The 15,166-nt window shown below is 36.3% G+C and overlaps 1 protein-coding gene across 3 annotated transcripts in view; it reads right to left on the bottom strand.

The window, feature by feature from the left end:
* LOC145662508 (protein DOP1 homolog) overlaps positions 1 to 15,166 on the bottom strand; it is a 166,371-nt gene that overhangs the window by 14,880 nt on the left and 136,325 nt on the right. For 2 of the 3 annotated variants that reach the window (XM_081728162.1, XM_081728170.1), the window contains one exon: positions 14,492 to 14,503. The exons of the other annotated variant lie outside the window; for it this stretch is intronic. In XM_081728162.1, coding sequence (XP_081584288.1) covers positions 14,492 to 14,503 — 12 coding nt within the window. The remainder of the gene's footprint in view (positions 1 to 14,491; positions 14,504 to 15,166) is intronic. 3 annotated transcript variants of the gene reach the window in all.

Here is a 15,166-nt window from a genome sequence, read left to right on the forward strand (position 1 = left end):
AGACATCAGAGATGATCATGCAAAATGCATGTATGGGATATGGATAGCCATCGTTAAAGTCCCCGTTACACGTGAAGATAATAACGGATTGACTTCATTAACGAACTTGGCTGGAATAATTACTCTATCTATCTATTACAAAAAACAAAATAAAAAATCGCTTACATGTACGGGATATAGACAGGCGTGTACGCAGGAATTTATTTCGAGAAAATTCAAAGCTTTCAGAAGGGAGGTTCAAATTCAATGAGGATAAATTATATTAAAATTTGCAAAATCGCTCTTAAAAATTACACTACATTTACAGAAAATTCACGATTTCGAGGGGTCCCGACCCCAAAGACCCACCCCTTCATACGTCCCTTGATATAGGAAATAGATAGCCACCATTAAAGTAGCCGTTATTCGCTACGCTGTTAACGGATTTATTCAATTAACGAGCTCGGCCGAGACAATCGCTTTAGCTATTTATTGCAAAAAGCAAAATTTAAAATTCACCTACATGCATGGGATATGGGCTATAGGTAGCCATCGTTCAAGTAGTCGTTATTCATTAAATATTAATGAATTCACTCCCCTAACAAATTCATACGAGATAATAGCTCTATCTATTACAAGAAAGAGAATTAACAGTCTGCTTACACCTATGGGATATGGGTTACATTTAGCCGTCGCTAAATCTGCCCTGGGTTGAGATAATTGTTTTACTAGTTGTTGCAAAAACAGAATTTAAAAAATCGCTTACATAAACAGGAATGGGCTATAGATAGCCAAAGTTAAAGTAGCCGTTATCCGTTAACATGTTAACGGGTTGACTCCATTATCAAACTCAGCCGAGATAATCGCCCTAGCTACTGCAAAAACAATTAAATAATTCGCTTAAATGTATGGGATACATGATATAGATAGCCACCGAGCCCGATAAGTTAGTTGTTACCAGCTAACCTATTAACCGACTGACATGGGAAGAAGTAATTGCTCTTGCTATCTATGCAAGAAACGGATTAAAAAAAAAAATCATTTACATTATTAGACCATGGGCCAAGGGGATGATAACTCCTCCCCCCCCCCCCCAGGGAACTTTTGCCACTATATTAGAAATGTTACTTAGGGTCCTTAGGATCAAAAAATAGTTGTTGGTGAACATATAAGTGCAACACCTGGGTCCTAGGGCCCTTAACCATTTAGCATCCGTGTATATTTACAGACATCGATGGGATCTCTTTAAATAATCGTAGATCAGACCGTTAGTGCAACACTGGAATAAGTTATACCTCGATCGATTTGTAAGAGTGTATGCTTTCAGTTTACGTAACGAACTAGACATTTCTGCGTACAAAAGGAAAACGATATTTAAGAAAATTTCCCTAAAAATGTCCCTTTTAGTTATTACGTAGCAACATTGCTAACTAGGTGAATAACAAAATGTATTTAGGTGTTCTGTTTTATGTTCAACTTAAACTGAAAATTTCGTCTTGATCCATCCAATAGCAGCAGAGGAAATATGTATTTTATAGTCTTCACAATTTTCATAATAATTGATTTTCATCGAAGTATAAGTATGACTTTGTGTCAATGTTCCGTTTTATTTTTCTATAGAAAACAAGTTACTCAAATTATTTTAGTTGATTTTCTCATTCGTTATATTATGACAGATTTCTAATACCGAGAAATCCCCCAGGAAGGTTTTATGATTTGTTCGTCCATGGTATAATAGAAATAATTTCAAAGCAATAATTTTACTGTTGTGCGGTTACATTATATTCCTTTGAAAATACGAGAGTTTTTCTGCTATTCTACAATGAATACACTTCCAAACATGTCTGCTGCTATGTGAAGTTATCAGACAACTCTCGAAGTTATTGCGTAGGGCATGTATTCCTATTACATGTGCACACAGATAATCGCACTTAATATAGTATGTAATATGTAGTTTTTTAATTGCCGTAATATTAAATAATTTGTTATATTCTTTATGTTCTTTATGTTCTTGTCTGTCTGTAAGTTGATAATAGTAACACATTCGCCCTGAAATCCACGTGTTCTCAGTTATTCTGGAAAAGAATGACAAACAAAAAGAAGCCAGTCAGACAGACGACAATTGCAACAAGAAAAAGGATTACTGTTGTGAAAAATCGAAAATTCTGTGTCATACACTACGCATAAAACAAAACTGAAATGAATACAAATTTCATTAAAAAAAAAAAAAGAAAAAAAAACCCTTTCATAAGAACTTTCAGGTCAAAGTACTGCGGCAAGAGACTGACACTGCAAAACTACACCGCTTAACATCAAATTGCATCCAAATTCCTACAGAATACGACACAAACAAACACGGTCTATCCCTGGGACTACCAAGTTTCATAAAATTACCACGATTGCTAAGTCAGCCTGCTGAATCATGTGTTGCGGAAAATTGTACACTCTTAGTGGATAATTCGCCATATTTGGAGCGTACTGCTATATGGCAGTATGTAGCAGACATCCTGTTTAACGAGGTGCAGTGCGTATTTGGCCAGAAATATAGTTAAAATTGGGATCACGAAAAAAGGAAAAGGGTGTTTCATGGGAAACTCTAGTGACATGTGTCACTAGAATAGCTGAACGTGTCATTAAAGGAACACCTATTCGATAGGAAGACGAATCACTACTGTTACAGATTCAAGATGAGGATTTCATAGCAGCCGAAATGAGGTACCACAACTTGCACCAGATCGTCGAGCTGAAATTGTTCATGGAAGAAACATACCTAATGATAAATTCATTGAAGGCACAGTCTGTGCAGGTATGACTAAGTGTTTTGTTATTGAAACAGATTTACTGTTACTGCGAGCTATTCTTAATCACCACCAACAGGTGTGAGTTTCTTTGTGGCCGCCCACAGCGGGAATACTACGTTCCAAGAGCTCAGATTTACCTAATCTCTCATGCAGTTTATATTTACCCTTTTACGTGGAAGTGATATGCAAATCCTCGGAAATTATCACATCAAAAGAGGAAGAACACAGATGAATCTTTTATGACTGATGGCTGGAGGTCATCACTGCTTTCGGCGACACAACCATACATTGTTGTTTATAATCTAAATATTTGTGAATATGAAGATGAGTGGCACGTATGGTTGAGTACAGTTATTAATTCTGTTCTGCTTGTGAGATAGCTTACGGTTATACCTAGGAGCATCTTCTTTGACATCAACCATGGTACACCTGAAGCAGCTGAACAAGCATCTTGCGTTAAAAATTTGGAGACACGGGTTTTCCGAAGACTTAGTCCTGTATTACTTGCAGCTAAAAGGATAGATATAAACTAAAAAAGATGATAATGTAAGTCTAACCTCATGGCATGTAGCAATTTTACCGTGGTAAGGCACGAAAAATGTGACGCTTGTCCATGCTGAATAATAAAAGCTCGTAGTAACAATAAAGCTGCTTCAATAATTAAAACACTTACTGATATATATGCACAGACTGTGCCTTCAATGAATTTATCTTTAGGTATGTTTCTTCCATGAACAATTTCAGCTCGACGATCTGGTGCAAGTTGTGGTACCTCATTTCGGCTGCTATGAAATCCACATTTTGAATCTGTAACAGTAGTGATTCGTCTTCCTATCGAATAGGTGTTCCTTTAATGACATGTTCAGCTATTCTAGTGACACGTGTCACTAGAGTTTCCCATGAAACACCCTTTTCCTTTTTTCGTGATCCCAATTTTAACTATATTTCTGGCCAAATACGCACTGCTCCTCGTTAAACAGGATGTCTGCTACATACTGCCATATAGCAGTATGCTCCAAATATGGCGAATTATCCACTAAGAGTGTACAATTTTCCGCAACACATGATTCAGCAGACTGACTTAGCAATCATAGTAATTTTATGAAACTTTGGTAATCCCAGAGATAGACCGTGTTTGTTTGTGTCGTATTCTGTAGGAATTTGGATGCAATTTGATGTTAAGCGATGTAGTTTTGCAGTGTCAGTCTCTTGCCGCAGTACTTTGACCTGAAAATTCTTATGAAAGGTTTTTTTTTTTTTTTTTTTTTTTTTTTTTTTTTTTTTAAATGAAATTTGTATTCATTTCAGTTTTGTTTTATGCGTAGTGTATGACACAGAATTTTCGATTTTTCACAACAGTAATCCTTTTTCTTGTTGCAATTGTCGTCTGTCTGACTGGCTTCTTTTTGTTTGTCATTCTTTTCCAGAATAACTGAGAACACGTGGATTTTAGGGCGAATGTGTTACTATTATCAACTTACAGACAGACAAGAACATAAAGAACATAAAGAATATAACAAATTATTTAATATTACGACAATTAAAAAACTACATATTACATACTATATTAAGTGCGATTATCTGTGTGCACATGTAATAGGAATACATGCCCTACGCAATAACTTCGAGAGTTGTCTGATAACTTCACATAGCAGCAGACATGTTTGGAAGTGTATTCATTGTAGAATAGCAGAAAAACTCTCGTATTTTCAAAGGAATATAATGTAACCGCACAACAGTAAAATTATTGCTTTGAAATTATTTCTATTATACCATGGACGAACAAATTATAAAACCTTCCTGGGGGATTACTCGGTATTAGAAATCTGTCATAATATAACGAATGAGAAAATCAACTAAAATAATTTGAGTAACTTGTTTTCTATAAAAAAATAAAACGGAACATTGACACAAAGTCATACTTATACTTCGATGAAAATCAATTATTATGAAAAATGTGAAGACTATAAAATACATATTTCCTCTGCTGCTATTGGATGGATCAAGACGAAATTTTCAGTTTAAGTTGAACATAAAACAGAACACCTAAATACATTTTGTTATTCACCTAGTTAGCAATGTTGCTACGTAATAACTAAAAGGGACATTTTTAGGGAAATTTTCTTAAATATCGTTTTCCTTTTGTACGCAGAAATGTCTCGTTCGTCATGTAAACTGAAAGCATACACTCTTACAAATCGATCGAGGTATAACTTATTCCAGTGTTGCACTAACGGTCTGATCTACGGTTATTTAAAGAGATCCCATCGATGTCTGTAAATATACACGGATGCTAAGGGGTTAAGGGCCCCAGAACCCAGGTGTTGCACTTATATGTTGACCAACAACTATGTTTTGATTCTAAGGAACATTTCTAATATAGTGGCAAAAGTTCCCTTGGGGGAAGGAGTTATCACCCCCTTGGCCCATGGTCTATATGGTATGGGCTATAGGCAGACGCTGTTACCCGTTAGGTTGTTAACGGATTGTCTCCATTAACGAACTCAGCCGAGGTAATAGCTTTATCTGTTACAAAAAACAGAACTAAAAATCTGCTTACATGTATAGGATATGGGCTATAGATAACCGTCGTTAAAGTCACCCTCGGCCGAGGTAATTGCTCTACTAGTTGTTGCAAAAACATAATTAGAAAATTTACTTACATAAACAGGATATAAACTAAGAGAGTGTCACCGTTAAAGCAGTCGTTATCCGTTAACATGTTAACGGATTGAATTCATTAACAAACTCAGCCAAGAATATCGCTCTAGTTATTGCAAAAAAATAGAATAAAATAATTCGCTTAAATGCATAGGATACAGAATATAGATAGCCACCGAAAAAGTCATTGTTACCAGCTGCGATATTAACAGATTGACTCTATTAACGAACTCGGCCGAAGTAATCGCTCCTGCTATTTATTACAAGAAACAGAATTATAAAATTTGCTTACATGTATGTGATAGGGGCTATAGATATCAACCCTTAAAGTCGCCGTTATCCGTTAATACGTTTACGCACTCGCTCTCGCTATCAATTTCAAAAAAAAAGAATTTAAAAATTTACATCTGTTTAAGAATTATCGTGAGGAGTAACGGACGGATGTATTAACAATGCAATCTTATAAGTCTTACTGTGTGATCCTAATAAAAACAAGATACACAATATGTTCATAAAATCTCCTGTTTGTATGCTTTGAATTTTTTTAAACGTAACTCGCGTTAATGTCAACCCATTTATATGGAAGGAATGGTGTGGTACGAGCCTCACTTCCTTAGCATTTGTCTATTATACAGTACCAGCTTAATTCTGTACCGAATTCGGTTGAGAATACAGTTTAATTTTCACCTGTTCCTCTCTTCTTTCGTCCAGATCTTGAAAGATAGGCATCACTATTCAGAAGTGATTCTTCGCCTTATTTTGTTCAATTTCACACGAAAAGAAACATTTCCGTCTCTCTCTATTCGTAAGCTAGTAACTTCGTTTTCCTTTTATTATTATTATTATTATTATTATTATTATTATTAATACAAAGGACCCTTCAAGTTATATGAATTACCGAACATAAAGTAACTTTCATTATTTATTTAAAACAAGAAAACTTCATGATTTTTTTAACGGATCTCTACGAATACTTAATGCTACACAAGAAAATATATTGAAACTATTCATTACCTGCAACAAATGCGAGTTAAACTTGCAAGAAATTATCGTGAAACAATACTAATAATTTTCTATACAACTTCTGCATAATATTTAGAATTTAAATCTAATGTAAAGAATATTTATAATAACATATCTTACTACCTTACTAATTTTATCACAAGTAATAGAACAGTATTTCACTTGGAAATTTATAATATACACAAACTGAAAGACTGCAACGTACAAATAAAGAAACACATCCTGTTAACAACATAATACACACAAACATAACAAATAATACAAAAAGTAAGTGCTGGATATTAAACAAAACAAAAAAAAAAAAAAAAAAAAAATGGTGCTCCCGAGAAACGAACACAGAGAAATATAAATGAAAGAGTAAAAATTTTACTCGAAAACACAGATGAGAGTTACATTTTACCATAGTACATCAACGTTCAAACTTAAGAAAATACAGGAGAAATGTATGACGAACACTAATAAAGATATTTTTTAGAGCTGAAATGTATCCATTATTAAAAAAAATATTTCATAAGAAGGTCTCCTCGAGCAAATGGTTCTGATTAGAATACTTTACTGCAAATTCCTATGAGAAAGATGAAACAGTAAAACTTTCAAATATCGACGCTTGGTTCTCTCGTAGGTGTATTATTATGCTTATTCTCTTCTAATAAAAATTCCCGGGTTTGATTCCAGATAGGGATCAAGTATATGATATTTCTCCTACACTTCCATTAGGCAGAAGTCAACATAAATATAACACAAGTTTACTATTTTAAAGTAACTAACAAATCAGTGAAAAGATATCTGGACACTGTTCGTTGTCATAGCAGATATATCTGAAAACATTTAAAGAGCATATCCATCTAATAACAATTTATTTCATCCTTTATAACGAATAATGGGTATATGTATAGTTAGTAATCCAGCACACAGTTATTGTACTACTAACTACCTTACCTACTACGTTAAGCGCTGCCGTGCGAAACTAAAATAAAAGCACCCAACCTAAAAATTCCTTCACCCTGTTCAGTCCTCCAAATCTTAATTGTACATATATTTACTTATATACTATTATGTTAGATTAGATTAATATTTTTGTTATTTCTTTTTATCTTGAACGGGAATACCTCAGAAATGTTGAATCTATTCTGTAATATCTTAAATAGCCGACAAGTAGCGCACAGAAATCAGAACTACTACGAACCTCTATAAATAATACAATACTTATTCTTGTAACGTATCTCGGATTACAGAGGTTGATTCAGTTATGTTGAGCCGAATTTGAATGTACACTCTTACCTGGTAACTGCCGTGTTTCCACCACCGGTTGTATTCGATTTGCAAACCACCTCTACTATCTATTGCTTGGCATCAAAGTTTCCATTGCAGGAGACTGAGTTGCAGCTAGACAATAGGTATTGTGTCCTCTTTACAAACTTTCCGTAAGCCAGCCGCTTGAGGAGTCCGAAAGCACAATAGTCCACTGGGCTGCTTTCTGGATTTTTAACAGGATGTCAGTGAAGGCAACTCACACAATTCCAGTTTCCTGTTCCATACGGCAATAGAATTTCAGTGATGTTTTCGCCGTTTGGCTGGATGCCTTGTCTTGGTGCAGTTCAACCTTGTTTAAGTCTTGTCTGTACAATGCTGGGATTTCTTGCTGATACATTTCAGTCAGGACATGAGTCTGGTACTACGAATTATTGATTTTGACGTTCCGCTCCACCTTTCGGAGACCCAGTTTGCACCTGTACGAAAAAACGAAAACAATCGCGAACCCTTTTGAGAAAAGGTTCTAGCTGCTCGCATCGGTGTGGTGGGCCCAGGACTCTGTAACGCATATTTCCGTATAATACGATTCACAGTAGTATCAGTCACTTTACACATTTCTACGATGCGCAACGCCGTGAACTTAGCATCGTAAAGTCAGAATGAACCCCTCCCAGAAACTGTTTAGTTTCGGCAGCATTAGACTGCGCTCGATCATACTGCTATACTGCGTGACTAAGGAAGTACTGTTGCATGTCTTGTGGCACTCTTACGGCGATGGGTTGCGCATGCGCAGTACAACTACACATTGAATTTGGTTCAAAATAACTGGATTAACCTCTGTACTTGATCTTGCTTATAATACTGAGCTAATATCTCTTCTAATATCAAAAGATTTTACATCTTATTAAATTCTGACCCACACGACTATATCTTCATATCTTGGACATATTTTTATATTATCTTGATTAGCAGATCAAGACTATTGTCCCAACAACATCTGGTCAATTCGGCACGTGCAATCTTTTGAAAAGTTTACTGTCCAACAAGTTTCAAACCGCGTACATATTAACCTGATATTTGTAAACATGTGAAGAGGTGAGAATATCACAGGAACAAACTAGAATTAGTTTTCTTTTATTGAGAAACTTAATTTCAAAGAAAAATACATTAAATATTGTTAAGTACCTTTAGTAGGTAACATGAGAATTACTGAAGTAAGTGTCAACATGTATAGACAGCTTCATGGATAATACCCGCCATTACACAAAAAGGCTTCTATGCACGAAGAGATTAGCACAACACTAGTTTTGATGTTAAAAAACCCTTTAATACAATACAGGAATATCCTCTTTAATACAATACAGGAATACGTTACATAATGCGGGTAAGATCCTAAGAAACGGCCACAACCGCGTCGTCCAAGGTCTATTTATAAAACGTTTAAAATTTACTCTGTTACAAAATTTTGGATAAATGAACAAGTTTAAAAATTATATTTATTTTTGTAAGCCCCATTTCATATTTTGTGACGTAAACTGCAAGCATAAATTTCTCTGCTTAATTTCCTAAATTTATAAATCTAATATTCCTTTCTTGCAAAATAATGATTTTCCATTATGAAGAAATGCATTTATAAATCAATTACGACGCTACATGGTATGCTGACGAACTGTTCATATGTACCTTAAGAACACTAACTATTTTGCAAAATAATATTTCGTATAAGTACTTGGCAATATGCACAGGAACAAAAGTCTTGGTATTTTGCAAATTTCCCTCAAATTTGCCATTTCTTCCCCCCAAAGGGAAGATTCTTTCCTCTCAAATTTACCTTCCTTCCCCCTAATTTACTATCTGCCTTCCAAATTTATAATTCTGCTCCCCAACCCTACCCCGCCTCCAATTTATCTCTCTGCATTTCCAAGAATGTGAATAGATGGTGGAAAATTGATGAATAGTCTTACAGGCACAAAAAATCTACAGGAACTTACGCCTTCTCTTGAATGGTCTGCACTTCTTAATTATCTCCGGAGACACATGATTGCTTTGATATTAAGGTATACAAATTAAATTTAACTACAGAAACATTCCCAGAAGCCTCGGACCCGAACTGATAACTTCGAACGACCTCTCAGTTGGATACGGATAGAAGTTAATGGAGAGCTTTTGTGAATGCGACATTGAACCTCCGGGTTCCATAGGTATTGAATTACAAGGCCCTGAAGGAAGACATAGAAGAGCACAGCAATCAAACGTTTGCTAAACTTGCCGACCGCTTCCAGATTTCCGAGGAAACAGTCAAATTTCACCTTCACTGCACACAGAAGGTGCACAAATTTAGCAAGTGGGGACTACACACACCGAGGCAGCCAACAAGGAACAATGAGTGATAGCCTGTTTGTCGCTGCTGTCTCGGTACCACAAAACTCCCCTATTTGATAGAAGTTCACGAGTAACGAAACGTTAATCCAGTATGACATCCCAGCCGTACTAAGCATTGACTGTTGTCACGTAACCCATGTTTCACACTTCAAGCCCACCTCTGCATTCAAACAAAATCATGCTCTGTGTTTGGTGGATTAGTCGCCAAGTGGTGGATTATGAGTTCCACACTAGGCCACATCATCACTCTGAACCTATACTCGCAGCAGTTAGAACGAATACAACATGCATTACAACAGACAGCGTTGGTTAATGGCAAGGATGTGCTGTAACTCCGCTGCGAAACCATATGTGGCAAGAGTGACTAGTGGTACCATTCAGCGACTTGTCTGGGAAACACTGTGCCATCTACCATACTCGCTTGACCTAGCCATCAGTTTAACACCTGTTCAGTTCCATGGGAAATCTTTCGACAATGAAGACCTGTGACATCACTCCAGAGTTCTATCACCACAGCATTACGTAGCTGCAGCAACGTTGGCAAAGGGAGCTGGATGCTGATGGAGATTACTTTGAGACTTAACGCTGGATATCATATGCTGTATGTCTATTTCTGACGATCACGAATGGCAAGAACTTCTTTTGGTTACCTTGTAACATTAGAATTAACATTACCTTGAAACATTATGGTTTGATAATATTAGAATTGTATCGATTGAGAACGTACGTGGCCTAACCACAGTATAAAGCGGTTCAACACGTGAAAGCAGAAATCGTCAGGTACAATGATGAGCCGAAAGTATTGCAATAGTTCTATCACGTACTTCTTTCATGCATTTAGTTACAACGGAAGCTGTCTAGCGCATTAAGTAGAAACCATTGTTCCAAATCTTTTGAAGCCTTCAGGTCAGTTTTTCGAATTCACGCCGATACCGATTCTTGTCCTCCAAGGCGGAAAACTCCTGCACTTCAGATTCCAAGTTTTGGTTGTGAAACATCGCAAGCACAGAAAATGAGACACGGACCGAAACAAGTAATAATGTGAAGGCTCCAAACCATACGCTGAGTGTGACATCAATTACCTTAAGTCATGGAGTTTGCTCCGGGACGTTTGTGGGGTGTGATGTTTTGCATTGTCTTGATGCAAAAGAATTCGCTCTCTGAGTACAATGCAGAGTATTTTTGCCACACCAAAATATGTATCCGCTTCAATTATGTGGAGTACGGGTTGGCATTAGTTGTATTACCACCCTGAACGAACGCGTAGATAATTATCTCCTCAGGATTTCACCAAACGCTGGGCATCAGATTTGCTCGAAACGACCGTGTTTGGCGACAGGTTCCGGCACTTTCCTTCATTTAAGCACTGTTTATGCTCTTATAATTTTCAAAAGATTCCCACTTTTCGTTGCACGTAATTATTTCTCTTCAGAAAATTCAGATCACTCGGACTTCTTGCACACATGTAGTCGTTAATGTCCTTGACTCGGGATCACTTCGTGACGCACACTTCGGATGATCCTGGTGCTTTCGCCGAGGTCATGAATATAACCAACTATACTAAACTGTGAGTTATTAAACAACTCGCCTGGTAATTTCCGAGTGTCAGTCATCGGATTTGCCTTTATGACCTGGTGCACGACCTCAGAATCCATAGTTTACGGCGTACCTGACTCGACTGATCGACGAGGTTCTTACAACCAAGCGAAATTTCTTAAGCCATTCAGTTGTTCTGCTCGGATCAACTTCCCAAGTTTCAAATTGCTTTCACAACCTAATGATCCAGTTCGAATTCGAAAAGCGAGATTCCGAATCAACTTTAGCTGCATCTTCATCTTGGCAGCTGTCAAACCATACGCAGAACGCAGCACTGTACACCTTTCAGAATACAAAGTACCACTATCTAAACTCGCGTTAACAAACAAACACTTTCGACAGCATGATTTGTTTCGGTCACGTGAAATATTGCACAATTTATGACAAACCCATTTATTTACATATACAACTCAAAAACGGAAAGACGTTTACTTTGAGTATTCACAGTAAGATGATTCAAATTCCAGATCAATTTTGGGCTTAATCTTTCAATACATTACGAATCCAAAAACAGTACTGATTAGTAAAAACTGGAAAAAGTACGGCTACATAGTTAATATAACAGATAGTCTAAAAAGTATTGAGCCCTTTGTGAGCGAGATTGCATAGGTCTCTAAAAGGGTATATGATTCGCAGCGGGTCAAGCTTAACGTCATTCGACAGCTGACAGCTGAAGCTTGACAAATGTGCTGGACTTCTTATAATCAGACTCAATGTATTGTACCGTGATGATGAGTGAACTTTCCGCAAAACTGCGTACATTTTACAATGTTATCTTAATAAAGGGGCAAATGCTACGCAGGTCCGTGAAGAAATTTGTACTGCTTGTGAAAAGCAACAGCCAAAAAAGATGGTTCAGTTGCTTTCGTTCTGGGTATCTCGATGTCCAAGATATTCCTCACAGCGGGCAACCAATCACAGCAAAAGTCTAGCAATACAGTTCTAGTATGTAGGCAGTTATGACATTGCCAATGACTTAAACATTTATCATCAAACAGTGTTAAATCATTTGGAGAAACCTGTACAACAAAAAGGAAGATCCACGTTTGAGCGTCATATGATTTGACTAAAAAACATTTACTTATTCGAATTTCTATCTATTGAAACGTAACGAACTCAAGTCATTTCTCAAGAGGTTGGTCAAGAGTTACGAAAAGTGAATAACCTGCGACAATGTGCGAAAAACATTGTGGTCGAAGCGAGAATCTCCACAACCTGTATCAAAACCCACAATGATTTCCAGGAAGTTTAAGCTGTTAGTTTGGTAGGATCGGAAAGGCATCGTGCATCATAAGCTGGTGCCGGGTAGAACGATATATTCTGTTCGGACCTGTACTATCATCAATTTGCGTGAGTGCACCTAGCTATTCAAAAGAAACGGCTGGAACTAGTCAACAGAAAAAGTGTCGTATACCACGCTGACAGCGCGAGACCCCATACATCTTTAACGACCCATCAGAAATTCAGAGAACTTGGCTGAGAGGTTTCACTGCATCTATCCTATAGTCTGGACCTAGCACCGTCAGACTATCATTTGTTTCTGTCTTTGCAGAACTTTTTGAATGCTGTTAAGTTGCTTTCAAAAGAGATCTGTGAAAACCACGTGTCACAATTTTTTGACCAGAAACCACAAAAGTTCTATAACAACAGTATTATGGCAGCAGGTAATGGTCCATATGTGATTTCATACTGTTATTTTCAAACAATAAATCTATGTGCTCAATACATTTTAGACAATCTGATATTAAAGAAAAGTCCCTTAAAATATTCTCGTCTTAGCCTCGAATTACCTTCACCCGAAAAATAGTTACTACTCCAAACCGTGACTGAGATATGGTTCTTTTCTCTGGACAATATATTAATATAATTTTTTTTAATGCAGTTCTTTTTCATTTGTGTGTGTGTCTGGGTAGTGTAGTGTTGGAAAAACAGAAGTGGATTTTGAGTAATTTCAGTTTTTAAGCGAAGTGTTTTTAAATCAAATAATGGGACTGATTTGTGCATTTACAATTATCATAAGATTTTCTTTTCTTTTTAATGTAACTGTTTTTCGTTTGTATAGCCTATGTGTAATTACCCAAATGTAGTGTTGAGATATCCGATATACCCATTCTTAGATAGCTCTCAAACAATGTTAATTAAATCTAGTTATTTTGTTAATATAATTGTCTCCTTGAATGTCGAGATACTACCCAAAACCGAATGAATTTCCTATTCCTTCTACTGATACTGCTATCACCGAAAGATATTTGTCTGTCATCTTACGCGAGTAATCTTGTCCTCCAGTATGACAAAGAGGAAAAAAACTACTTTAGCCTGAATTTTTTTTATTTCAGAATTAGTTTGGCCCAAATGAAGAAAAAATATAAAGACGAAGTCCAAAGGGCCAACATCAAGAATCAAACATAAGGTTTTTTTCAAATATGAGCCGAGTATGGCATCATTTGATCCATGCGATCCATTTCCCAGTAATAACTGAACTGTGTACTTATCAATAAACTGGTACGCACTTTTCTATCAATAGAAAGATAATAAAAACTAGTACTGATACTATGCTTCTTCTAGGTCCGTCCAGAAAGTTGTTAAATAACCATTAACTCATATAGGAACAACACTAAAACTCCCAATATTCTTAAACACTGTAATTTATCATGAAAGTTTATCACTATAAGCACAATTATGATTTGGAAGACTGTGACATCAAATTTATATATTTTTAAATAAACCTACACCAATTGGCAAAAATCTACAAGCACGTGCGAAAATAAGAAATATTCGCTGTTATATTAATTTACCTGCTTTGACGCCTATTTGCCCATCACCACAGAATATCAACCAAGGTGGAAGTGGAAAGGAAAAAAATGAGTCTTATTATTAAAGTGTCACAAGTTAATACATAGGTACATGAAAAGCCCAATATACAGAAAATAAAAAAAGAACACACAATATAAAATACACTGTAAAAGACGTTAATAAAAAGTAAAATACAATATTATTATATGTACATATGTATTAATATTGTTTTAATTGGTTTCAAGGTGAACACGCATTGCTCTCGCTTTGAATGAGAGCCTTGAAACAGAAGTGGGTTAATTACAAAACTTACATGCATTTATATTTGCAAAGAAGAAATTAGGAAAGTTCATACATTAATGTGTGAAAATCGAGTGGCATGGGCGTCGCTAGAAGGGAAGGGGGTCCAACGGTCAGCATACACTGATCTGAATTCCATCTGCGGTAAGAGCATATACAATTCGGATTCATGTTTCATACAGCCGAAGTGAAAACAGGAATGTTACCTTCTTAAAATTTCTGTTGTTGGCACACAGCTTTTCAATGATATAAGGAATGTTCAAATGAAACCCAGTTTGGTGAGCACAGCGAAACCGCGTATGACTAGGTTAATGTGATTTTTCAATAATATGTATTAAGCGTACAACTTAATCAAGTGATTATGTTTGGTATCTTTT

This window comes from Thermobia domestica, chromosome 1, assembly GCF_964235325.1.
Source record: "Thermobia domestica chromosome 1, izTheDome1.hap1.1, whole genome shotgun sequence".
NCBI lineage: Eukaryota > Metazoa > Arthropoda > Insecta > Zygentoma > Lepismatidae > Thermobia > Thermobia domestica.